Genomic DNA, 27,032 nt, shown 5'->3' on the forward strand with positions numbered 1-27,032 from the left:
CTAATTCTGGGCATGTTTTTGTTGTGAAGGATTGTTCAAAGTGGACAGCCCGCTGTGTGACATTCACCTGTCCCTTGATCAACATGTCTACCTCTGCCAAGATCATTGTGAGGTCACGGGTGTGGAACAGCACTATGCTAGAGGTGAGAGGTCAGATGATACAGCAAGACTCTTTGACCAAAAGGGTCAAATTGCCAAATCTGAATAGGGTCATGACCATACCTTTTTGGGTTGTGTGTGTTTGGCAGGACTATAAAAATGCTTTGAGGATTAAGGTTAGAGGTCAGGCCACACTGAAACTTGTGACGGACAACCCCACCATCAAGATGGAAAATGAGACCAGAGAGGTTAGTGTCATAACGATGATGATGATGACGTAGACAAATGGTATTCTTAGTATGGTATGGATGATATGTATATTGATTATGATATTCCTCTCTTTCTTTCTCTCTCTCTTTCTTTCTTTTCCATCCTCCAGTTCATAGTGGACATTGACCCAGTCCTTGGGGTGGAAACACCTTACGAGGTTCCCCTGTGGATCATCATCGTTGCCGTGGTAGCAGGAATCCTGCTGTTAGGAGTCATCAGCATCATACTATGGAAGGTGAGAACCCTAATGACTTTCTGATTGATAACTATAACTATACTTTTTGTGGGTATCATGTTTGAATGTAAACCTGTTATGACATGTCTGTTGTACACTGCTTGCTTGCAATAGTATCCCATTTACTCCAATGCACCAGTAAAATACATTATTCTATGTTGCCTACATTTGTGACTGCCTTTTTATATTGACTGTGTTTGTATCAGGTATGTTATACTGTACCTATCAGTAATACTCCATTAAACTCAACTGCGCTAGTTTTAGCATGCTACTGCTAGTGACTAGCCTACAGTATGTATAAGTGCTGCCCCATTAAACCCGATAGCACTAGCTCGCTACCGCTAGCTACTGTAGTCGTTAGCTTCTCCATGTAGCTCCAGTCTAACTGTACCGCGTGGTCCCCCAGTGTGGCTTCTTCAGGAGGGCCAGCAGGAGGGAGATGTACGAGGCCAAAGGCCAGAAGGCTGAGATGAAGAGCCAGCCCTCAGAGACGGAGAGGCTGACTGAGGACTACTGAGACAGGAGAGGCCCCCAATGAGGGGCCATGCTACACTCCACTAGGGCGCCTGGGTAATGCAGTCCTCCGGCCTCCGCCGCAGGCAGCGTATAGCACACTAGATGTAACGCCTTGTAGATTGTGGGATGAATTTGGTTGTTGGCTAGTAATGTGTCGAAGGGGAATTTGGATTTATTCCATACTAACTCTTCTTCATTGTCAATTCTAACTAGCGTTTGTGTCTCCCTTCTTTTTCAGGCTGTACCTAATATTTTCTACTTGTCTTTTCTACCATATTTACTAAGTATCTATTCTGCAGCATCTCTCACTCTCCTGATGAATGACTACTCTCTTTCCTCTTCAATCACTTTTTTTACTCTATGGGAAAATACATTTCTAACAGAAATTGTCTAACTTTGTCTAATTCCTGAGTTTAGCCTCCAGATATTCCAATTCTTACATTTAAAAAAAAATCAACGGTACAACACTATTTGAATATGGCTTTCCCTAATGCTGTGTTGTCTACTTGTCTGTCTTCTCAACAGCTTGGCTTCTTCAAGCGGGCCATCTACTACCGGATTATGCCAAAGTACCATGGAGTGAAAATCCGCAAGGAGGAACGCTACCAGTTTAACATGGGCTTCCAGCCAGAGGATCCAGACAAGAAGTACTGGATCACCAACTGGACAGAGATGCAACGTTACTACTACTGAAACCCTGACCTATGACCCTGAACTCTGAACTCTTGACCTCTGCCAAAGTTCAGGGGCATTGTGACGGAAGGACACAAGGGTTTTTGGGATGTCACACAACTTGGAGGGCACAGCACACAGACCAATTGTGAATACTGATCACTGACCACATTGATTCTGGAACCTTTCTCTCCTCTGTAGATTTCATCAAAATATTTTTTTGTTTTTTTTTGTGCAATATGCCAAATATTCTGTTTTAGAAATTGCAATGTTTAAAGTATTTTGATGAAAGCAGTGTTGTACATTGAAAGAGTGTTTAAAAATCCCAGTTTGGTTGTAAATTTGATTTATTTTCCTACCACTGCATATTTAAGTACTGAAAAAAAACTACAAATCTTTGCATGTATATTTTTCTTCCATACGATCTATCTGCAAGTTCCTGAGCAAAGTAGTTTTTTTTGTCGTCACTGTTTAAAAAAATAATCAGGTGAACGAGTCTGTAAAGAGTCTGTAAAAATTCTTAGTGAATGTACCGTTCCTTTCATATCTCTTTGTTTTAGAATGTCAGTGGTTTAGCGATGACGTCACTACAACCGTAGTTTGGGAGATTATTTTGAACTGTGCAGAGCTTTATTAATCATCAGGATGACTTTGTTATGACAGAACAATGACAGTGCCTTAAAAGAGATCGATTCAGTGATGACACTCTACAGTGCCTTCAGGAAGTATGCAATACCCCTTGACTTATTCCACATGTTGTTGTGTTACAATGCTTGAAATCAAAAATGGATTAAATAAATAAAAAGTCTCACGCATCTACTCACAAAACCCCATTATGACAAAGGGGAAACATCTTTTTAGAAATGTTTGCTAATATATTGAAAATTAAATACAGAAATATCTCATTTACATAAGTATTCCCACCCCTGGGTCAATACATGTTAGAATCACCTTTGGCAGTGATTACAGCTGTACGTTTTTCTGGGTAAGTCTCTAAGAGCTTTGCACACCTGGATTATACAACATTTGCACATAATTATTTTTTTTATTCTTCAATCTCTGTCAAGTTGGTTGTTGATCACTGCTGGACAGCCATTTTCTAGTCTTGCCATAGATTTTCAAGCCGATTTAAGTCTAAACTAACTAGGCCACTCAGGAACATTCAATGTCGTCTTGGTAAGCAACTCCAGTGTATTGTGTCTTAGGTCATGTGCTTAGCTCTATTCCGTTTCTTTTTATCCTAAAAAAAACTCCCTAGTCCTTGCCGATGACAAGCATACCCATAACATGATGCAGCAACCACCATGCTTGAAAAAAATATGTGGTACTCATTGATGTGTTTTCGTTTACCCGAAACATAACGTTTCGTATTCGGGACATACATTTAATTTCTTTGACAATTTTTCCGCAGTTTTACTTTAGTGCCCTATTCCAAGCACAATGCATTTTTAGAATATTTGTTTTATTCTGTACAGCCTTCTTTTCACTCTGTCATTTAGGTTAGTATTGCGGAGTAACCACAATGTTGTTGATCCATCCTCAATTTTCTATCACTGCCATTTAACTCTGTTTTAAAGACACGATTGGCCTCAAGGTGATATCTCTGAGCAGTTTTCTTCCTCTCCGGGCAAACTGAGTTATGTCTTTGTAGTGACTGGATATGGTACACCATCCAATGTGTAATTAATAACTTCACCATGCTCAAAGGGATATTCAATGTCTGCTTCTTTAAATGTTTACCCATCTACTAATAGGTGCCCTTTGCTAGGCATTGGAAAACCTCCCTGATCTTTGTGGTTGAATCTGTGTTTGAAATTCATTGATTGACTGATGGACCTTACAGATAATTGTATGTGTGGGGTACAGAGATGAGGTAGTCATTCAAAAAAATTCACGTTAAACACTATTATTGCACACGGAGTGAGTCCATGCAACTTATTATATGACTTGTTAAGCAAATGTTTACTTCTCAACTTATTTAGAGTGCCATAACAAAGGGGTTGGATACTTGACGACTCAAGAAATGTCAGCTTTTCATGTCTTAAAACATAATTCCACTTTTAGGACAGTGACACAAAATCAAAATTTATTCCATTTTAAATTCAAGCTGTAACATAACAAAATGTGGAAAAAGTCAAGGGGTGTGAATACTTTCTGAAGGCACTGTATGTCTGTGGATTGCATGCAGTACACTCCAGTGCAAGATCAAGCAGTATGTTGGTGCATTGCAAACAGGAAACTTGTATCTGCACAGCTTTAGACAGAGCATATTTTCAGGGTTTAAAGTTAGAGTTTAAAGTCACTGTTGTTTCCAGTAGATCTTGGATGGACAGAAAGCACATTACAGAAGGGAAACAAGAAAAACAATTTGTATGAAAGCAGAATAGTGTTTTTCGTCATGAATCTTATTCTGGAGGCTGCTCTGCAGAGTGGACACCAGCTAATGACTTCCGGCGCCGACAGAGATGGCCGCCTCGGTTACACGCATTTCGCTACACTCGCATTAACATCTGCTAACCATCTGTATGTGACAAATAACATTTGATTTGATTTGATTTTAGCTGGCACAGCCACAAAGTCATCAAATCGGAATTTAAACAAAAAGCTCATTTTTGTTTTCATTATTTTTTACAATATAGCAAATTTCGACTTTGTAGCTGCCTCCAGGACAAGACATTTACCTGCGGTATGAAATGGCAGTACATACTGAATGTGACCCTACTGGCCCTATCCATCCTCTGCATATCTGCTTCTCACAATGGCCCTTAAGCACTCCAGCAAGACATAGAATAGCCTAGTGGTAGCTTGTTTTTATGTTCCATCTTTGAAACAAGCCAATAATCGGTGGTGGGATGGGATGGTTGTAGTGCACTTGAACTGTGAGTGTCTGACGAGAGATGAACACTTCCCTAAATTAGGATTTATTTCACTGAACTGTGCGATTTTACGACAGTAGAGTGCCGGTGCGGTTGTTCTTGATGTAATCATATAGAGGGAGTCGTAACACTGAACTTAATGTATAGGTCTTTGGCCTGATTACTGTACATGACAGCAATGTCAGCGGGCTACAGACACTACACTTAGGGCCATATTCAATCCGTATTGTGGAAATTCAGCGTTACAGCGTGATTTGAATTTAAAGGCAATTCTCCCGCGTTAGCGGAGACTGCATTCACGGTAAACGCTGTACCACACAGTGTACTGTAGATTGTGAGCATGAACAACGGGATTTGATGTATTCATATTCTCGTTGTAAATTACCCTGTGACTGCTCAAATGGAATGACTGACTGTTTGAATGACTGCATTTCTCCTGAATCATTTACATTGTAACATTTTACTTGCGTAGTTTCTTCCATCGTTCATTACTGTGCTTCATATTGTGAAGTTATGTGGAATGTTTGGTGTGCGGCAGAGCATTTCTTGTTGAGGTCAACCTGCATAACTAATGCCCACCAGAGCATTTCTTGTTGTGGTCAACCGGCATAACTAATGCCCACAGAGCATTTCTTGTTGTGGTCAACCTGCATAACTAATGCCCACAGAGCATTTCTTGTTGTGGTCAACCGGCATAACTAATGCCCACAGAGCATTTCTTGTTGTGGTCAACCGGCATAACTAATGCCCACAGAGCATTTCTTGTTGTGGTCAACCTGCATAACTAATGCCCACAGAGCATTTCTTGTTGTGGTCAACCGGCATAACTAATGCCCACAGAGCATTTCTTGTTGTGGTCAACCGGCATAACTAATGCCCACAGAGCATTTCTTGTTGTGGTCAACCGGCATAACTAATGCCCACAGAGCATTTCTTGTTGTGGTCAACCTGCATAACTAATGCCCACAGAGCATTTCTTGTTGTGGTCAACCTGCATAACTAATGCCCACAGAACATTTCTCAGTATACAGAGAGTAGACAGCTACTGGAGTGGTTACACAACTGTCTGTCAGCACACCAAATGGCACCCTATTCCCCACGTAGTGCATTACTTTTGACAGTGGTGGAAAGTACTTAATTAAAAATACTACTTAAGTATTTTTTGGGGGGTATCTGTACTTTACTGTTTATATATTTTTTTTACAACTTTTACTTTTACTTCACTACATTCCTAATGAAAATAATGTACTTTTTTCCCATACATTTTCCCTGACATCCAAAAGTACTCGTTACATTTTGAATGCTTAGCAGGACAGGAATATGGTCCAATTCACTCACTTATCAAGAGAACATCCCTGGTGATCTTTACTGCCTCTGATCTGGCGGACTCACTAAACAAAAATGCTTCATTTGTAAATGATGTCTGAGTGTTTGAGTGTCCCCCTGGCTATCAGTAAATTAAAAAAAAAACAAGAAAACTGCCGTCTGGTTTGCTTAATATAAGGAATTTTTAAATATTTGATACATTTACTGTTGATACTAAAGTATATTTTAGCAATTACATTTACTTTTGATACTTAAATATGTTTAAAATACTTTTAGACTTTTACTCAAGTAGTATTTTACTGGGTGACTTTTACTCGTATGACATTTGGGTACTTTTCCCATCACTGACTTTTGAGCAGACCTTATGGGCAGTGGTGTAAAGTACTTAAGTAAAAATATTTTAAAGTACTACTTAAGTACATTTTTGGGGTATCCTTACTTTACTTTACTACTTATATTATTTTGACGACTTTTACTTCTCTACATTCCTAAAGAAAATATTGTACTTTTTACTCCATACATTTTCCCTGACACCCAAAAGTACTCGTTACATTTTGAATGCTTAGCAGCACAGGAAAATGGTCCAATTCCCGCACTTACCAACAGAACATCCCTGGTCATCCCTATTGCCTCTGATCTGGCAGACTCATTAAGCACACAAATCAAACTTTATTTGTCACATGCGCCGAATACAACAAGTGTAGACCTTACCGTGAAATGCTTACTTACAAGCCCTGTATAGCGACAGTGGCGAACTGCTAGGGCCTACATAAAGCTGTCCCAACAGCAGTCCCAACGCCTTACCACTGCTACACCTGGCTATCAACGGAGCCTCATTTACTGCCTATTTAAAAAAAAACATAGCTGATATGGCTGACTTGTTAAAAAATGTGGTTTCTACTGACAATTGAGATGTACAAACTATGGCATGAGGGGACGACAAGCGGATGAGGCAATCCATAATTTAGATTAAGACATTAATGAGTGAGCTAGGACGTCAGTTGTCAATATAACTATTTGTTCAGCACTTTTGAAATGTACAGCGACAGAATTTAGAACATGGGCTATTCTTACAGTGTTCTCCCTGTACACTAAGTCAGAACCGTAGGATAAATAAAGGGGACATATAAGCAGACGATGAAAGCGCTTACAATAGTCGATAATTACATTTCTCAAAAACAGGTTAAAGGCTACATGTGCACCACCAAGTCAGAACAGTAGGCGAAATTAAGAGGTGAAAATATACCAAATTATTAGGGTGAGGCACATGGGCTACTAACAGCTTACTGCATAACATACACTTATTACTTTCTTAGTTACAGTATCCATATCTCCCTGGCATGTTACATAATTTATGCAGCAGCATACAATACATTTTTGGACTCACCTTGTTGTGCTGTGCTCACTTGAACAGGAAGGTGGCGAAGTAGTTCTTCTTCTTTTCTTTATGGTTCTTTCAAGACAACTGGAAAAATAAAAATTAAAGTAGAATCATGATGACGTCAGTGATCTTCAGGTCGTAGCTCTAGTAAGAGGCCAGAGTTCCAAATTTACAATTACGAGTTGGATGAAAGTTCAAAACTTATTTTCCCAGTCGTAGCTAATTTTTCCTGAGTTCCCCAGGTGTCTTGAACTCACTAAAAGTCTGATTTTGCAGTTCCGATTTTGCAGTTGTTTTGAGCGCGGCACAAATCATGCTTCATTGACAGCACAGCCAATGTTGAATGTTTATCATTTTTAACTTGGAAAAGAGACTTGGGACCACACAGCCACTCCACTGAATAGCAGGCTAGTGATTGCTATGCAATGCTTGCAGTTACCGACTGATTCTTTCCAAACCGCTCATTGTTGAATTTCCGATTTCCTTCTTGTTGGATGTTTATGTCTAATGGCCGATGAGCACCGATACATTTTATCTATAATTTCTCATTATTTCTCTTCATATGACAAGGATTAAAAAGGATTCGCCAGTTAGATTGTCTACTTGATTCACAAGGATGACAGCTAGCTAAGATTTTGAAAGTCTGATGTTGACATGATCAGTCCAATCAAAACTACTGTACATATAACATGATTTGACATAATTTTATCTGTGGCCAATGACCTTGAGCCTTCTTTGATGGGCACTCCTAATGTAACTCTATGGCAGCACCCAAGGAGCTTGATTTTTCTTGCTCTACCTTTAGACTTGGAGGTGACGTAGTGTCCCCATGAGTGACAGAACACTTAGCCATTCACGGCGCAGCGCTCCATATTTTCTGCTGGCTTGCCCCACCACCACCACAGAAAGCACTGAGCTAGGCTGAAACACCTGCATTTTGGAGCTGCTTTACTCAAGAAAACAAAAAAAAGAGACCATGTTTGCATGCAGCTTTATTAACACAATGATATATTTTTTACAGTGTTTGGAAACTGATATGTGATACGTATTAATGCCAAAATAACATGCAAAACAGGCAAGTACCCCAAAAAATATATATAAAAATATATATTTTTTTTGCTTAAAATGTGGGACTCAAAACAGGTGGGGCTCTGCCTGAAAGACGGGTCGCCACTGCACTGTAGTGTTATTTTATACCATGCTGTGTCAATGTATTGTAATTAAACCGTTTTTACCCGTTATTAATACCCATTATTTGATTAAATATACAACTTATTACCTGCTCGATTAAACACATTGCTATTAATTGTTTTATCCATCTTATCACACAGAACCTCATTGACCAATGAATAGAGAGCAAATGGACATTCCTCTCTTTATTCCCGAAAGGCAAAGTATTGAATGAAAAAAAATCCAATATTTCCAAAAACAATGCATACACAATTAATGACTTTACAAACGACCAGTTGAAACATTTGTTCAGTGTTATTACAAATATTACAAAATAAATTACATAACTGTTAGATTCTTTGTTCTTTGCATAGTAAAAATGATTTTGATTCCAAATTTATACAATAAATATACAAGACATCCAACATATGGGAGAAGCAGACCAAAATAAACTAAACCAATCAGGATGCATGGTACAAACAAACACTGATGATGACACTGCTGTTACCGGGGAATGTATTTTCCCAATAGTGCAGTACGTGCAGCCTTACTTCAGCTCCAGCTCAGATGAGGACAGATTTCTTCGTTTTGATTTCTTGTACTTGTAGCCCAGGAGGATGGTGGCCACTAGGAACACCAGGCCCAGGACCAGTAGGACCCACTGGCCTGCTGCAGCCGCTGCACCATCCAGACTCATGCCCAGAAAGTTAACTTTACCATTATCTAGAACTGGGATTGGGGCTGGGGGAGATGTTTCTGAGCCGTCACCTGGAAACACAGAGGTGAGTGATGCGAATCAGAAGACACTCTTATCCTGTTTCAATCTAGTACTAGGCTTAAATGAACGAACAAGAGACGGAATGCAATATGACATTTTATTAAAATTGTTTACTGATGAGGCGTTCCAATGACGGGCCTTAAAAGGAAAGATTCACCCATTTTGAATGTTATATCGTATTTGTGCATCTGAGTGATATTCTATTGATTTCCAGGGTCATTTAATGTTTTCATGTGTATCTGAGCTATTCGTTATTCAAGCAGGCAGCGATATGGCAGTTATGACGAGTTTTGCGTCACATGAAAATTACCACAAGAATGACAGAACATCGCGCTGAGATGAATAAATACTAAATAACATAAAAAAGGGCTAATCTTTCATTTAAAAAAGGTAGAAAACGATATGACATAGATGCGGAACGAAAACAGCATAGTGGGTACATTTTTCCGCAACTACTAAGACCGTTGAAGCGTGAGGCTCAATTTCTCTGCTGTTTGCTGCCCTGGCTACCACGCTGTGAACAGCATGAAGCGAACTCTTGCACATGCACAACTCCTGTGTGTAAGTCTTGTATCTCGCTCATCTCAATATCTGCGGTGCTGCTCTTGGCAACGTCGTTTCGCTGAGTCTACCTTTATTATAGCTGGTGGAGGGTTGTTGTTAACTTTAGTTGGTACACAAGTTCTTTCACTTGCGTGTTACTTTGACATATAAATACATCCCAAGATGTATGCCCATTGGTTGAGAGAGAGGAAGGGGATGATTGCAAGTGTGTACCCATAGGTTAAACAACAAGCTTAAGGAATATGCATTATTTATTGTGCCGTGCTCATAGTCTAACAAGGTAAATGGGGTAATGACATTCCACACATGGCAAAGTAGAAAAGAGAACATGAAACAAGACCTATGCTGATGATACCTTTGTATACATTCCCACTATGCCCGTAGAATAGGAAACAATGTGAATGACGTTGTACTTAATGGGATAAAGTATAAAAAAAAGAGCATTCAGACCAGCCTTACTGATTGAAAATTCTTGAAAACTACACTGAACAAAAATATAAAAATGCAAAATGCAATCATTACAAAGATTTTACTGAGTTGCAGTTCATAAGGAAATCAGTCAATTCAAATAAATACATTTGATAGTAATCTATGGATTTCACATGTCTGGGAATACAGATATGCATCTGTTGGTCACAGATACCTTAAAAAAAGGTAGGGGCGTCGATCAGAAAACCAGTCAGTATCTGGTGTGACCACCATTCGCTGTCGTACACTTCAATACAGAGCATCCCAAACATGCTCGATGGGTGACATGTCTGGTGAGTATGCAGGCTATGGAAGAACTGGGACATTTTCAGCTTCCAAGAATTGTGTACAGAGCCTTGCGACATGGGGCCGGGCATTATCATGCTGAAATGAGGTGATAGTGGCGGATGAATGGCATAACAATGGGCCTCAGGATCTCGTCACGGTATCTCTGTGCATTCAAACTGCCACCAACAAAATGCAATTATGGTCTTTGTTCGTAGCTTATGCCTGCCTTTACCATAACCCCAACTCCACCATGGGCGACTCTACTCACAACGTTGACATCAACAAACCGCTTGCCCACATGACGCCATACATGTGGTCGGCAGTTGTGAGGCCGGTTGGACATTGGAGGCGGCTTATGGTAGAGAAATGAACATTCAGTTCTCTGGCAACAGCTATGGTGGATATTCCTGCAGTCAGCATGCAAATTGCACTCTCCCTCAACTTGAGACATCTGTGGCATTGTGTTGTGTAACAAAACTGCACATTTTAGAGTGGCCTTTTATTGGCCTTAAGCTTCTTGATATGTCACACCTGTCAAGTGTATGGATTATCTTGACAAAGGACAAATGCTCACTAACAGGGATGTAAACAAATTTGTGCACAAAATTTGAGAAATAAGCTTTTTGTACACATGGAACATTTCTGGGATGTTTTATTTCAGCTCATAAAACATGGGACCAACACTTTATATTTTTGTTCAGTGTACATTACTTTAAGATTGCTTGTGTCAAAACTGAGAACATTGAGAACAAGTATTAATCTCATAAAAACGTGTTTAATGCATAATTAGAAAGGAAAGAGTTTTATCCTTTCTGCCATTTCATCTTTGTTCAGTCAGTGTGGTCAGAGAACAGAGGTCTCTTCTGCGCTCCCCCTCTTTTTTGACATTCCAGTTTCCCTCTATCGTGTTCTTTCCCCCTGTCTTTGACATCCCAGTCCATCTCTCTCCATCTGTCTCCTCGCTCTATCTAATCTCAAACTCCTCCTTTCAGCAGGAACTCATCATAAAGGATTGGAGGTATTGATTTCATTGCTAGGAGCCTCTAAACCCACTAAAAACAATGCTTCAGGCCTGACAACAGTTGTTTCTCTGCAGAGGGATTGGTTTCAGCTTAAGTACATTGGAATTTTAGTGGCTCTAATCATTGACCTATAAAAGAACTGGAGACACCGTCAAAAATGGCCGACTGTTGTTTTCAACGTAATCTACTCAAATTCGCATATGCAGTTTCGTGGTGGCTGCCATCTGCTTTACAGAGCCCATAACGCTTGTGCACCCGCAATTAGTGTGCACTGGAGGTCAGCATGAGCAGCGATGATGTCATCACAATTTCCAAAAACACGGCAGACATCAGTTGAATATAAAATGTTAATATCGTCGGCTAGGAGTAAAATATCATTAAAAAATGATAAACGGCCCCAGCACAATGGTGATAATGAAAGTGTATTTTTAGGAATGTTCTAATTGGACTTCTCTATGGGGCTGGGCTGTCTTTTTTTGGCTCGACTTCAGCTAAACTACAGTACTGAAACACTGCCCTCTGGGTACATTGGAAAGAGGGCTATTGGAAAAAAATATTTAAGGAAATGTGTACTTCCATCTTGTTATCATAATGCCAATATTGAGCTTTAGGTTCTTCTGGCTTTGGTCCCAAAACTGTCCTGAGTCAGCTGAACTGCTACTCTGATAAAGTGTCATTAAAAATAAGACGCTACAAGGCCATAGTAGTTTTTTTTTCACCCAACACATGTCTCCAAGTCATCAAATCGTCAAGCTTAACTACTAAACTATAACTCGTAATTTAGTAATTCAGTTAAATTAATTAACCCTAAAAAGTGTCATTAGGGGTCCATTTTGACCCCAAGGGGTTATAAACAATGTCCTAATTTCGAAAAAAACTTCTGATCCTTCGGAAATGTTAGGAGTTTGTCAAGCAACTATATACCAACAATAAAACATTTATCATAAATGTATTTATCCACTTTAACTTTATTTAACTAGGCAAGTCAGTTAAGAACAAATTCTTATTTTGAATGACAGCATAGAAACAACTGCCTTGTTCAGGGGCAGAATGACAGATTTTTACCTTGTCAGCTCGGGGATTCAATCTCGCAACCTTGCGGTTAGTAGTCCAACGCTCTAACCACTAGGCTACCTGAATACTGTGGTAAGATAGGGAAATTAAATATACAGTGCACTAGGAATAGATTCATTCCCCTTCTCTTTTTCCAAATTTAGTTACGTTACAGTCTTATTCTAAAATTGATTAAATAATATTGTTCTACATCAATCTACACACAACACCCCATAATGACAAAGTGAAAAAGTTTAGAAATGTTTGCAAATGTATCAAAAATAAAAACACTGAAATACCTTATTTACATAAGTATTCAGACCCTTTGCTATGAGACTCAAAATTGAGCTCTGGTGCATCCCGTTTCCATTGATCATCCTTGAAATGTTTCTACAACTTGATTGGAGTCCACCTGTGGTAAATGTAATTGATTGGACATGATTTGGAAATAAACACACCTGTCTATATAAGGTCCCACAGTTGACAGTGCATGTCAGAGGCACATGACAGCCGGCTTGGAGTTTACCAAAAGGCACCTAAGGGACTCAGACCATGAGAAACAAAATTCTCTGGTCTGATGAAACCAAGATTGAACTCTTTGGCCTGAATAACAAGCGTCACATCTGGAGGAAACCTGGCACCATCCCTACGGTGAAGCATGGTGTTGGCAGCATCATGTTGTGGGGATGTTTTTCAGGGACTGGGAGACTTGTCAGGGTTGAGGGAAAGATGAACGGAGCAAAGTACAGAGAGATCGTTGTTGAAAACCTGCTCCAGAGCTCTCAGGACCTCAGTCTGGGGCGAAAGCTCACCTTCCAACAGGACAACGACCCTAAGCACACAGCAAAGGCAACATAGGAGTGGCTTCGGGACAACTCTGAATGTCCTTCAGTGGACCTGCCAGAGCCCAGACTTGAACATCTTTGGAGAGACCTGAAAATAGCTGTGCAGCGACGCTCCCCATCAAACCTGACAGAGCTTCAGAGCAGAATGGGAGAAACTCCCCAAATACAGGTGTGACAAGCTTGTAGCGTCATACCCAAGAAGACTCAAGTTTGTAATTGCTGCCAAAGGTGCTTCAACAAAGTACTGAGGAAAGGGTCTGAATACTTACATAAATATATTTCAGTTTGTATTTAATACATTTCCAAAAACCTGTTTTTGCTTTGTCATAATGGGTTATTGAGTGTAGATTGATGCACTGTATGATCTCTCTTTAGTATACTATTGGTGCACGCAAGTATGAAAATGTGCTGAAAATGTGGAATCAAGTCAACTGTACAAAATTTGGCACAAAGTACAGTTGAAGTCAGAAGTTTACATGCACTTAGGTTGGAGTCATTAAAACTCGTTTTTCAACAACTCCATAAATGTCTTGTTAACAAACTATAGTTTTGGCAAGTCATGACGAGAGTCATTTTTCCAACAATTGTTTACAGACAGATTATTTCACTGTATCACAATTCCAGTGGGTCAGAAGTTTACATACACTAAGTTGACTGTGCCTTTAAACAGCTTGGGAAATTCCAGAAAATTATGTCATGGCTTTAGAAGCTTCTAATAGGCTAATTGACATCATTTGAGTCAATTGGAGGTGTACCTGTGGATGTATTTCAAGGCCTGCCTTCAAACTCAGTGACTCTTTGCTTGACATCAGGGGAAAATCAAAAGAAATCAGCCAAGACCTAAAAAAAAAAAAGGTTCTGGTTCATCAAAAGGTCTGGTTCATCATTGGGAGCAATTTCCATACTCCTGAAGGTACAAAGATCATACTTTTTGGAGAAATGTCCTCTGGTCTGATGAAACAAAAATAGAACTGTTTGGCCATAATGACCATCGTTATTTTTGGAGGAAAAAGGGTGAGGCTTGCAAGCTGAAGAACACCCTCCCAACCGTGAATCACGGGGGTGGCAGAATCACTTTGTGGGGGTGCTTTGCTACAAGAGGGCCTAGTGGCATCATGAGGAGGAAAATTATGTGGATATATTGAAGCAACATCTCAAGACATCAGTCAGGAAGTTAAAGCTTGGTCGCAAATGGGTCTTCCAAATGGACAATGACCCCAAGCATACTTCCAAAGTTGTGGCAACATGGCTTAAGGACAACAAAGTCAAGGCATTGGAGTGGCCATCTCAAAGCCCTGACCTCAATCCTATAGAAAATATGTGGGCAGAACTGAAAAAGTGCGTGCATGCAAGGAGGCCTATAAACCCGACTCGGTTACACCAGCTCTGTCAGGAGGAATTGGCCAAAATTCACCCAACTTATTGTGGGAAGCTTGTGGAATTTCAGAGTGTTCAAGTGTGTTTGACCAAAGTTAAACAATTTTAAGGTAATGCTACCAAATACTAATTGAGTGTATGTAAACTTCTGACCCACTGGGAATGCAGTGAAAGAAATAAAAGCTGAAATAAATCACTGTTTTTTTTACATTATAGTGGCAGCCACTATAGACTACAAGACTACAATAGCTTGTTGTACACTTCAAGCATTTTATTTACTACTACTAGCCTATCCAGGTGTTACTGGGATTTATCTGTTAATTGAATGATTAGAATATTCCACCCTGAAACCATATAATTGTATGGAATTGATTAGAATGTATAAAATTATAATCATTACATTTGTAGTTCTAGTCAGAATTAGGGTAAAACAAGGGGTAGCCTTCTGTGGTTGCCTCGATAGCGTACAACCACAAAAATCCTCCCCCCCCCCCCCATCTCTAACTGGACCTGTGATCATTGCCTTAACACTTCATTGTCTTGCAAAAGCCACAATGCATGGTAAGTTTCCTCACTAATTAGTGAACATCTAGAGCCTGGGTCTGTCCTCCATTACATGCTCCAGACACAGTTGGAGAAGGACCGGGCCTTCAGGGTGAAGTAGGCTGTGAAGGTGGCATTTAATTGCATCCAATACATCTTTACTTCTACTTTTTTCAAATGTGATTGTTACTTGTATTTTATTTGGGTCCAAAACAGTTTCATTATTCAACCCATTCCATATATATATACTACAGTAGGTTGGTGGCAGCTTAATTGTGGAGGATGGGCTCATAGTAACGGCTGGAACAGAGTAAGTGGAATGGTATTGAACTCAAACACATGGTTTCCATGTTTGATACCATTCCATTTACTCCATTCCAGCCATTAGTGTGAGCTTTCCTCTCCTCAGCAGCCTCCTGTGATGTACACGTTACCATCAACTTCATCCTCAGTCAGTAGTTTGTCTTGTCAATTTCAGAGTGTTCAAGTGTGTTGGCCATTGCTAGTAATTGGCCATACCTGATCTTAATTGGTTGAGGTCTTGAAAGGTGGTCTGTTTGAACAGTGGGAAAATAAATGCTTGGAAGAGGTAGACATGCTATATACTCTGCAGGAAAGGTTTTTGTTATTTTAATTACGCTTTTAGCATGGCCTGTGTTTTAACCTCTTTGAACCCATCTGTTTTATAAGCCTAAAATATTTATTCAATTCTGACAATCTTCATCAGTTCAGTTATTATTTTAACATCTTGATGTGCACGGGATATGGCCAGCTCTGTCACACAGGTGGGCATCATCATAACTCTTTGCAGTAGGTAGGTCTGCACTCAGCAGCACAGCTCATTTATTTTTCACCATTATCAATTTCATTAGCCTCAAAACATTCCAGCCTTTCAACGTACTCCTCCCAGGAGCTATCATTTTCATCAACAAACTCCAGCATGATTGCAACGAAAGAGGAAACTCCACTTTGGCATTTTACTCATGAATCTTCTTCCATTCTAGTCCGTATCCACTTCGTCGCCAAGTATTCTGTACGTGACATGAAAGTACAATCCAATAACGAGGAAGCAACAGGGTAAGTTTAGGTGATTTGCTAGATTGCAAACGTGGCTGCCATGTCGGCAGGTGACTGAACTTCAACACCCACGGTGTGTGCACTCCTTAACGTGCCTATCAAATTGAATCCTTAAGTCTGATTCACCCGTCTGTCAATCTAAGTAACATAAAACCACCCCCATCAAAATCTGTCAGTTTAAGATAGGCGGATGAACCATGGAAAAAAAAAAAATCTGTCAGCCTTCTGCATCTGTGGTGGAAGGTGACATAGCGGTGGTTGTCAGACAGACAGACTTACCCAGTGGATGGCCCTTAACACAATTGATTGTGTGAGACAAATTACGACAAACTTGACATTCGAACACTTTACCTAACGCTCCACTCACTATTCATTTGAATCAGTAAAAAGTCACCTAACGTAGCAGGTTTAAAAGAAACGCCTGAAACCTTTGGGGGGGAAAAAAATGTTGATTCTCTTCTCCACTGTTCAACCAATCCAGTAAATGTGGAGGAGGAGTTAAGATGAAGTGTCGCCTTAACGTCCAAAAGCAGAAGTCACGTTACAAGCTCTTTCTACTTACCCAGAAAACTGGATGCATCCGTTTTGGTTCAGCCCCGCTGAGGGTGGGTAAAGAGACGTGCACTTCACGATAGGTCTAAAACCGTTCGTCATAATTACGAGTTGTATTTCATTTAACAATTCAATATTTTTTGGGGGTAATTTTATTTTAAATGGGCTAAAAATACATAGCTTAAGTGTCATAGTAACAACTGATTCAGTCATGCTACATTTTATTTAACCATTTTATTTGGATAAAGGAGGTACGGTAGGGCGGGCACGGTCCCTTAAGCCCCCACCCCACAACACTGGGCCTGGCTATCAGACTTACTTGGTGGTTTCCAGTCATATTCTGGCCAGCCTCTGACCTCGCCATTCTTGTTGTTCTCTACCTCCAGCCAATCAGTGAGAGGTTTGAAGTACTGTACCAGTGGCTTGGCGGACATGGTAGGCTCTCCAGTGATCATAGCCATCGCTTCAGGCCAGGGCTTACTAAAACCCAGCTTCATCACGTCACTGCGAAACACATGAAATGGATGACACAGTCGTTCCAAAAGTCTATCAGAAAGATCATTTTTCTACAGTCAAACAAATGTTTCAGATGCAACAGTTTATATACACTATACAACACTTCCACATATCTGAACGACAACTTTGAACACATTTACGTAAACAACATAATCACATAAAAGATTGACAGTGCTTGTCATGGCGATAGAATGCTACTGGTTTGAGGGTGTACATTACTGACCCTAGAAGTTTCCCTGCCTCTTTGGAGCGGTAGATATCACATTGGTGGAGAGGGCCTACATGCCCGGCGGTGTTACACAGAGCCTGATGAAACTGGAACTGGATGATGAAGCTCACGAAGTACCTGATAGGAAGACACTCCGTCACATGACGTTCCCACCGCATCCCACATACAATACGCTCTGTTTTTATGAATGCCATCTAAATCTACTGATCGACACAGTAAGAGTATCAGTAAACGCAATGTAGGCCCACTTGTGTTTTTATGAACAAGACAGAAAAGTGATCAAATGAAAGTTAGGTGGTTTACAGTTGAATGTTTGGTTCACTTTTCTGCAAGTGCGTTGCGCCACTGATTTCATCAAACGTTCCTTTAGCTTCCTCTAGTTAAAGAGTAATAAACGTCAGACGACGCACCTGACATAGGGCACATTAGCAGGGATGTGGAACTTTGCACCTGGGTCAAAGTCCTGCTCAGTACGGGCCACAGGTGGACACACGCCCTGGTACTTCACTCTGGAAGGGACAGACAGTATAAAAAAAAATTGTATTTGTTACTTTTACATAGATGAATAACCCCCTTCTCCATCCTGCCCTAAAAGTTTTTTTTTTGTAGCAGTCAAATCTAATTGCATTGGTCACATACACATGGTTAGCAGATGTTAATGCGAGTGTGGCAAAATGCTTGTGCTTCTAGTTCCAACAATGCAGTAATAACCAATGAGTAATCTAACAATTTCACAACAACTACCATATACACACACAAGTGTAAAGGGATAAAGAATATGTACATAAAGATATGAATGAGTGATGGTACAGAACGGCATATGCAAGATGCAGTAGACGGTATCGAGTGCAGTATATACATATGAGATGAATAATGTAGGGTATGTAAACATAAGTGACAAAAGTGGTCTTTACCTCATGTTCCACCATTCCTTGTTGTACTCCCCCTGAGAGATGCGTCCATCAAACACTTTCCACCTCCACTGGTCCATCAAGTAGCCGAAGGGCAGGAAGGCAATTTTGTCCAGGGCGATGCTCATGAGGTAATTGATCGTACTCTCTGGAAATGAACAGACACATTCATGTTTAGAGTGGTATAGTGCAATCACAGCATATAGCTAGTTCATTTATGTTCACCACACAGCTTGCTTTAAAATGTTTTGTTAATGCTATGGCTGAAGCTGCACTGTCACCACATAACCCTTTTTGTCCTGTTTGGCAGAAGGTCTTAGTAGTGAATTGAAAATTGTCAACAAAAAAAAAGGTTTAGTTATTTTCCTCATTTATAAGAGCTTAAAAATCTGTCCAGGGTCAAAACTAATCATTAGTATGCGCTCACCTGGGTTGTCCTCCACCACATCCAGTAAACCAATCTCCTTTAGATGCTTGGGAGTGGCGACGGACAGGGCCAGCACATCACCAATGGCCTCGTGGAAGCCTGGGTTGGCGCCGTCGCGGAAGGAAATAGGTTGGTCCTTGTACTGCAGGAAGTACTGCACATGACCCATCTCATGGTGCACTGTGATGAGGTCATCCATGGTTATCACGGTGCACTGTTTGATCCTGGAAATTAAGGATAAGAATTCATCATTTTAATGGCCAAAAGGGGCTGTCATCTTTGTTTTTCCATAGGGAATGTAAACATCTTGAAAGGTAAAAAACAAAGACTATGGGTTGGGGGGGGGGGGGGGGGGGGTAGCTTGGTTGGGACTCAAACCTGCAACCAAGTACATGTCAGTTCCAATATTAGACCAAGAGTTCCAAAGCCCTTGACAAAGTTTCTGGCATTGTAATGTTCTGAGGAAGCTACAGACTCTACGTCCCTCCAAAGTACCTGACGTCTTTGCGGTTGTAGAAGTCCCAGGCGGAGGCATGGCACACCACGTTGCGTCCATCATTGGGTTTCTCTAGCATGGACTTGACCCAGAACTCTGGAGGCATGGGCAATAGCCCCAGAGAAGTGAAGAAGTTGTCTGACTCTTGGAACATCCTGGTGGCATTCCAGCCCTGTGGAGAAAACCCCAAAAAGGTTTTCCTGGTCCGGTCACATGGAGACTCCACATACAGCCCTTAAACAAAAACACCTGCAGTGGTGACGGTCTTCTTACCTTGGCTATCATGGCTGGTGTCGCGTCTACTTGAGTGGCATCGGGGTACGGAATGGCCAAGTCCATGATGCCAGACCAGGTCTGCGCCCACATGTTGCCTGATAGGACAAGAGAAACATGGCTGTGCTGTTTTATCCATAACTAAATGAAATGTTCAACAGAAACTACTGTATATTCCAGCCTTGCACCACCGACGGAGCTCAAACTAGTGGATTTAGATTCAAAGCCAGGTCAATCCCTAGCATGTCACTGTCACGTGCAATGCTTCTGAAAGCAAACGAAATCCAGTTGATTCCCTCCCAAAAAACTCCACAAATCAGCAGAACATCAATGTGCAGTGGTCATGCAGAATGTAAAAGGAGTTTTGGCCTTTGGTGCTGAATCCATGCTGTATTCTGACAGTCTCACCTAGAAGATGTGCAGGGATGGGTCCCTTCAGGTTGATGTGTTTGCCTCCATACTTCCTGTAAAGAGACCTGCGCACGTAGGCGTGCACATTGAGATAGAGGGGCTCCAGCTCCTTCCACAGATGCTCCAGATCCTCTTCAAAGGAGTGGGTCTCGTACATGGAGCGCCAGAACGCCCCATTGTCAGAATGTCCTTCAGTATGAACAGACAGCATTAGGGTGAGGGGATCAGTGCCTGAATAGCACACAAGTAATTTGCGGAAACTGACAAGGCTTCCCCCATCAGCCATTTTATTTGTGTTAGCACTTGGAACCGGCCTGCACCAATTAGAAGACAGATGCTGGCAGTTGGGGAGGTTGAAATGTCTTTAGGAATGGGTCTGTAATAAGACCTTACCGTTAAGCGCAGCAGCTTTGTTGGCCAGTTGCACATATCTCTTGTAGTCCTGTCGCAGTTCTCTGCCAGAGGCATTTCTCCAGCCCTGCCAGGCGAACAACAGCTCATCGTAGTCTCTGGACTCAGCCATGATCTTCTGGAGGTCTGAAACCAGAGATGGAGTCAAGACCAGGGCCCGGTTTCACAAAAGTATTCTTAAGACTAAGTTTATTGTAAGAACCTTCATTAGGAGCATCATTAAATCTCAGAGCTATTTCCCAAAACCCTCGTTATTACACTTGCACTTAAACACTTGTAAAACAGCGTCATTAGATACATCTTTGCCTTTCTATGTCATTTAAACAGAGAAGATCTCCATTACAAATTAAATCAAGTTTGTCTGTGACCGCTGATAACTTCAGAACGAAGTTGACTACAAATACAAAGTTGCCAATGTCTTTGCAATTGTTACAAACAAGAATACAATTATGCTTGAAGTAAAAACAGATGACTGCATTATACACTGTGTATACAAAACATTAAGAGCATGGCTGACCAGGTGAAAGCCATTATCCCTTATTGATATCAATTGTTAAATCCACTTCAAATCAGTGTAGATGAAGGGGAGGAGAGGTGAAAGAAGAATTTAAGCCTTGAGACATGGATTGTGTATGTGTGCCATTCAGAGGGAGAATGGGCAAAAAATTTGACTTTGAACGGGGTATGGTAGTAGGTGCCAGGGGCACCGGTTTGTGTCAAGTATTGAAACGCTGCTTGGTTTTTCCACTGTCAGTTTCCTGTGTGTATCAAGAATGGTCCACCACCCTAAGGACATCCAGCCCCAAATGACATCCAGCCAACTTGACACAACTGTTAGAAGCATTGGAGTCAATATGGGCCAGCATCCCTGTGGAATGCTTTCGAACCCCTTGTAGAGTCCATGCCCCGACAAATTGAGGCTGTTCTGACGGGCAAAAGAGGGGGCTGCAACTCAATATTAGGAAGGCGTTCCTAATGTTTGGTATGCTCAGTATTTCAAACATACTGAAATCAATTTCATTCAATTGAGTTCTATTTTGCTAATTGTAGGCTGTCAAATTTGCCTCTATATATTTAATGGTGCAACGTGCTCAGTGATATGCCATATCTACGATTTAGTGTGTCATTATAGGGTAGGTTAAGTATTAGGCTAGAATAAGCCATTTGTAGCCATGTAGGTGATAATATACAGTTGAAGTCAGAAGTTTACATACACCTTAGCAAAATACATTTAAACTCAGTTCCACAAATCCTGTAATTTAATCCTAGTAACAATTCCCTGTCTTAGGTCAGTTAGGGTCACCACTTTATTTTAAGAATGTGAAATGTCAGAATGATAGTAGTGATTTCAGCTTTTATTTCTTTCATCACATTCCCAGTGGGTCAGAAGTTTACATGCTACCAAAATACTAATTGAGTGTATTGCCTTTACATTGTTTAACTTGGTCAAACGTTTCGGGTAGCCTTCCACACGCTTCCAACAATAAACTGGGCAAATTTTGGCCCATTTCTCCTGACAGAGCTGGTATAAGTGAGTCAGGTTTGTTGGCCTCCTTGCTCACACACACTTTTTCAGTTCTGCCCACAAATGTTCTATAGGATTGAGGTCGGGGCTTTGCGATGGCCACTCCAATACCTTGACTTTGTTGTCCTTAAGCCATTTTGCCACAACTTTGGAAGTATGCTTGGAGTCAATATCCATTTGGAAGACCCATTTGTGACCAAGCTTTAACTTCCTGATTGATGTCTTGAGATGATGCTTCAATATCTCCACATAATTTCTCTCCTCATGATGCCATCTATTTTGAAGTGCACCAGTCCCTCCTGCAGCAAAGCACCCCCACTACATCATACTGCCACCCCCGTGCTTCACGGTTGGGATGGTGTTCTTTGGCTTGCAAGCTTCCCCCTTTTTCCTCCAAACATATTGATGGTCATTATGGCTAAGCAGTTCTTTTTTTGTTTCATCAGACCAAAGGACATTTCTCCAAAAAGTATGATCTTTGTCCCCATGTGCAGTTGCAAACCAGTCTGGCTAGTCTGGATTTTTTGCAAACTAGTCTGGCTTTTTTTATGGTGGTTTTGGAGCAGTGGCTTCTTCCTTGCTGAGCGGCCTTTCAGGTTATGTCTATCGTTTTACTGTGGATATAGATACTTTTGTACCCATTTCCTACAGCATCTTCACAAGGTCCTTTGCTGTTGTTCTGGGATTCATTTGCACTTTTCGCACCAAAGTACGTTCATCTCTAGGAGACCGAATGTGTCCCCTTCCTGAGCGGTATGATGGCTGCGTAGTCCCATGGCGTTTATACTTGCCTACTATTGTTTGTACAGATGAACGTGGTACCTTCAGGCATTTGGAAATTGCTCCCAAGGATGAACCAGACTTGTGGAGGTCTACAAATATTTTCTGAGGTCTTGGCTGATTTCTTTTGATTTTCCCATGATGTCAAGCAAAGAGGCACTGAGTTTGAAGGCAGGCCTTGAAATACATCCACAGGTACACCTCCAATTGACTCAAATTATGTCAATTAGCCTATCAGAAGCTTCTAAAGCCATGACATCATTTTGTTGACTGTTTTAAAGACACAGTCAACAAAGTGTATGTTAACTTCTGACCCACTGGAATTGTGAATTATAAGTGAACTAATCTGTCTGTAAACAATTGTTGGAAAAAAATGCTTATCATGCACAAAGTAGATGTCCTCACCGACTTGACAAAACTATAGCTTAACAAGAAATGTGTGGAGTGGTTGAAAAATTAGTTCATGGCTCCAACCTAAGTGTATGTAAACATTCGACTTCAACTGTATCTCTTGGAGCTTATTCGTAGTATTGTGGAATCAGTATTGTGGAATTATTATAATGTTACAGTAAGATGTGAATGGAGAAAGCTGATCCGAGAGCAGCTATGCCTTTCTTTGGATCCTATCAATATCAACACATGCCCCAACGACGCACTTAACGAACGTTCTTTCTGCGTGGTGTTTTGGGAAACGTATGTTACATCTTCGGCCATTGTAGGAACAATGCATCGTTAAAAACTCATAAGCCTGCGTTCCATCGCTATCGGGAAACCAGGCCCAGAACTCGAGACCCAAACAAAGACCCCTGGAGACCCAGTCCAAAACCCAACTTCTTGAGACCGAGAACCAGTGTGTCAAGACCATGAGACCAATAAATGTAAAAGAACAAGACCTGGACCAACTATTAAAAAAAAAATGATTGCATCTTGACTACATGAGTTAAGACTATAGAAACTATGGTTTTGTCTGAGACCAAGACCCAATGTATTGGGACCTGGACCAGGACCTCAAGATCAAGACTCCATCTCTGATTCAAATCCCCTGGGAAAGTGGAAGGCCTTATGAGTTAGTCATGTCACCCCTTTTGTCAAATTTTTCTCCAGTTAGTTTTTTTATTATATTGGATGTAAATAAAATCAAAATAATCACATGGACTAATAATACAAAACCAGTTATATAAATCGACAACAGATGGACCTTTCAATTAGGTAAGTGTTTTAGGGCCCTGAACCAGGCATGGGATTGGGCAAATATATTGTGGGATCTTACCTGGGTCCAGTGGATGGCAGGTCCCATTGGCTCTGCACACCTCAGCCACACTGTACTTGGTGTCCATGTTGGCCAGCAAATTGTTGTACTAAGCGAAAAACAATGACCAACGGCATAAGAACTTGCAACTGCCCAATGCAGATTCAAGTTTTGTTAATAGGCCTACTTATTAAATCGCTTTAGAATAATTTAAATAAAGGTCAATATAATATGTGATTTTTGCTCTTGTTTTGGAGTGTGAATAGGGGATTATTTGAAGGTCAATAAAAGCATTCAGCTAATTCTTACCTCTTTCAGTTCCTCGTCGGGAAGTCCGGCCCTTTCAATGTCACTGAGTTTATTCAAGATACGCTTCAAGGCCCCATCCTGGAAGTCTGTGGTGTCATACTTGCGGGCCTCCTTTCCGTAGGTCAGTGTGTGGTTAGACATGTCCAAATTCTTCTGCAGCTGGAGACAGAGTAAACAACACACTTGTCAAAATTGGTTTGTCCAAGTGCAAGAAATGTGCCAGAAAAGATGCAGGTTGAGCTATAGAATCAAGTGTGTTAGTGGTGGGCTAGAACAAAAGCCTGCTCATCCTGTAGCTCCTCCGAACCAGGTTTCAGAAATACAGAGAGGAATGTGTGGGTTAGTTGCCTGTGTACAGTAGAAATATGAGAGATGCTCCATTCAGACACAAGACAACTGTTACCATGTTCTGCCTGTTCTTCTCATTGATATCGGTGTTGAAGGCCCATGATGCCTCAGTGTAGGCATTCCAGACCACTTCCGCAGTGCTGTTGTACTCCTCCAGGAAATTCTTCGCCTGCACCTCATCTGCAATCATGTCTAGGTATAGAAAGAAAGGGTACAAGTAGAATAGCTTTCATAGCTCAAGCTACAGTGGGGCAAAAAAGTATTTAGTCAGCCACCAATTGTGCAAGTTCTCCCACTTAAAAATATGAGAGGCCTGTAATTTATCATTATTAGGTACACTTCAACTATGACAGACAAAATGAGAAGGAAAAAAAATCCAGAAAAATCACATTGTAGGATTTTTTATGAATTTATTAGCAAATTATGGTGGAAAATAAGTATTTGGTCACCTACAAACAAGCAAGATTTCTGGCTCTCACAGACCTGTAATTTCTTTAAGAGGCTCCTTGGTCCTCCACTCATTACCTGTATTAATGGCACTTGTTTGAACTTATCAGTATAAAAAAGACACCTGTCCACAACTGCAAACAGTCACACTCCAAACTCCACTATGGCCAAGACCAAAGAGCTGTCAAAGGACACCAGAAACAAAATTGTAGACCTGCACCAGGCTGGGAAGACTGAATCTGCAATAGGTAAGCAGCTTGGTTTGAAGAAATCAACTGTGACCTAGTGAATGACCTGCAGAGAGCTGGGACCAAAGTAACAAAGCCTACCATCAGTAACACATTACGCCGCCAGGGATTCAAATCCTGCAGTGCCAGACGTGTCCCCCTGCTTAAGACAGTACATGTACAGGCCCGTCTGAAGTTTGCTAGAGAGCATTTGGATGATCCAGAAGAAGATTGGGAGAATGTCATATGGTCAGATGAAACCAAAATAGACCTTTTTGTAAAAACGCAACTCGTCGTGTTTGGAGGACAAAGAATGCTGAGTTGCAGCCAAAGAACACCATACCTACTGTGAAGCATGGGGGTGGAAACATCATGCTTTGGGGCTGTTTTTCTGCAAAGGGACCAGGACGACTGATCCTTGTAAAGGAAAGAATGAATGGGGCCATGTATCGTGAGATTGAGTGAAAACCTCCTTCCATCAGCAAGGGCATTGAAGATGAAACGTGGCTGGGTCTTTCAGCATGACAATGATCCCAAACACACCGCCCGGGCAACGAAGGAGTGGCTTCGTAAGAAGTATTTCAAGGTCCTGGAGTGGCCTAGCCAGTCTCCAAATCTCAACCCCATAGAAAATCTTTGAAGGGAGTTGAAAGTCTGTGTTGCCCAGCAACAGCCCCAAAACATCACTGCTCTAGAGGAGATCTGCATGTAGGAATGGGCCAAAATACCAGCAACAGTGTGTGAAAACCTTGTGAAGACTTACAGAAAACGTTTGACCTCTGTCATTGCCAACAAAGGGTATATAACAAAGTATTGAGAAACTTTTGTTATTGACCAAATACTTATTTTCCACCATAATTTGCAAATAAATTCATTAAAAATCCTACAATGTGATTTTCTGGATTTTTTTTCTAATTTTGTCTGTCATAGTTGAAGTGTACCTATGATGAATATAACAGGCCTCTCATCTTTTTAAGTGGGAGAACTTGCACAATTGGTGGCTGACTAAATACTTTTTTGCCCCACTGTACATGGCTCTGTGACTGCGGCCCGATTCTAACTTAAGTGAGTATAGCTTAAATTTGTATGCAAGTTCATCTTTCAATGTCACCATACACAATTTAAAAGAGAAGTACATATATTTGTATTGATTTTTCCCATGTTTCAATGCACATTATAACAATGAGTTCTAAATGTAATGTCCAAACAAGGGAAAAAATACCCATCACTAATAATAACTACAATAATCATGATTAATAATAACGATTACAACAATCACAATAATTGCAGTCTACAATTTCATCAAATGTAAGTGGATTCAATCAACAAAGACATTCATGACCAACAATTAAGTGTTCATA

At 40.8% G+C, this 27,032-nt stretch overlaps 2 protein-coding genes across 3 annotated transcripts in view; one reads left to right on the forward strand and one right to left on the reverse strand.

The window, feature by feature from the left end:
- The window catches only part of itga3b (integrin, alpha 3b), a 56,823-nt gene extending 54,202 nt beyond the window's left edge, over positions 1-2,621 (forward strand). Inside the window, exons 22-26 of the mRNA XM_036946427.1 lie at positions 30-143; positions 249-347; positions 479-604; positions 1,011-1,174; positions 1,646-2,621. Coding sequence (XP_036802322.1) covers positions 30-143; positions 249-347; positions 479-604; positions 1,011-1,121 — 450 coding nt within the window. The 3' untranslated portion in view covers positions 1,122-1,174; positions 1,646-2,621. The remainder of the gene's footprint in view (positions 1-29; positions 144-248; positions 348-478; positions 605-1,010; positions 1,175-1,645) is intronic.
- Positions 2,622-8,349: 5,728 nt separating this feature from the next.
- LOC110491548 (angiotensin-converting enzyme) overlaps positions 8,350-27,032 on the reverse strand; it is a 35,805-nt gene continuing 17,122 nt past the window's right edge. For both annotated transcript variants that reach the window (XM_021565081.2, XM_036946428.1), the window contains 13 exons: positions 25,053-25,189; positions 24,650-24,808; positions 24,362-24,449; positions 20,769-20,912; positions 20,373-20,564; positions 19,965-20,062; positions 19,691-19,863; positions 19,196-19,419; positions 18,772-18,916; positions 18,268-18,366; positions 17,852-17,974; positions 17,432-17,616; positions 8,350-9,313 (listed from right to left, as the gene is read on the reverse strand). In XM_021565081.2, coding sequence (XP_021420756.2) covers positions 9,093-9,313; positions 17,432-17,616; positions 17,852-17,974; positions 18,268-18,366; positions 18,772-18,916; positions 19,196-19,419; positions 19,691-19,863; positions 19,965-20,062; positions 20,373-20,564; positions 20,769-20,912; positions 24,362-24,449; positions 24,650-24,808; positions 25,053-25,189 — 1,988 coding nt within the window. In that variant the 3' untranslated portion in view covers positions 8,350-9,092. The remainder of the gene's footprint in view (positions 9,314-17,431; positions 17,617-17,851; positions 17,975-18,267; positions 18,367-18,771; positions 18,917-19,195; positions 19,420-19,690; positions 19,864-19,964; positions 20,063-20,372; positions 20,565-20,768; positions 20,913-24,361; positions 24,450-24,649; positions 24,809-25,052; positions 25,190-27,032) is intronic.

This window comes from Oncorhynchus mykiss, chromosome 16, assembly GCF_013265735.2.
Source record: "Oncorhynchus mykiss isolate Arlee chromosome 16, USDA_OmykA_1.1, whole genome shotgun sequence".
Classification (NCBI taxonomy): Eukaryota; Metazoa; Chordata; class Actinopteri; order Salmoniformes; family Salmonidae; genus Oncorhynchus; species Oncorhynchus mykiss.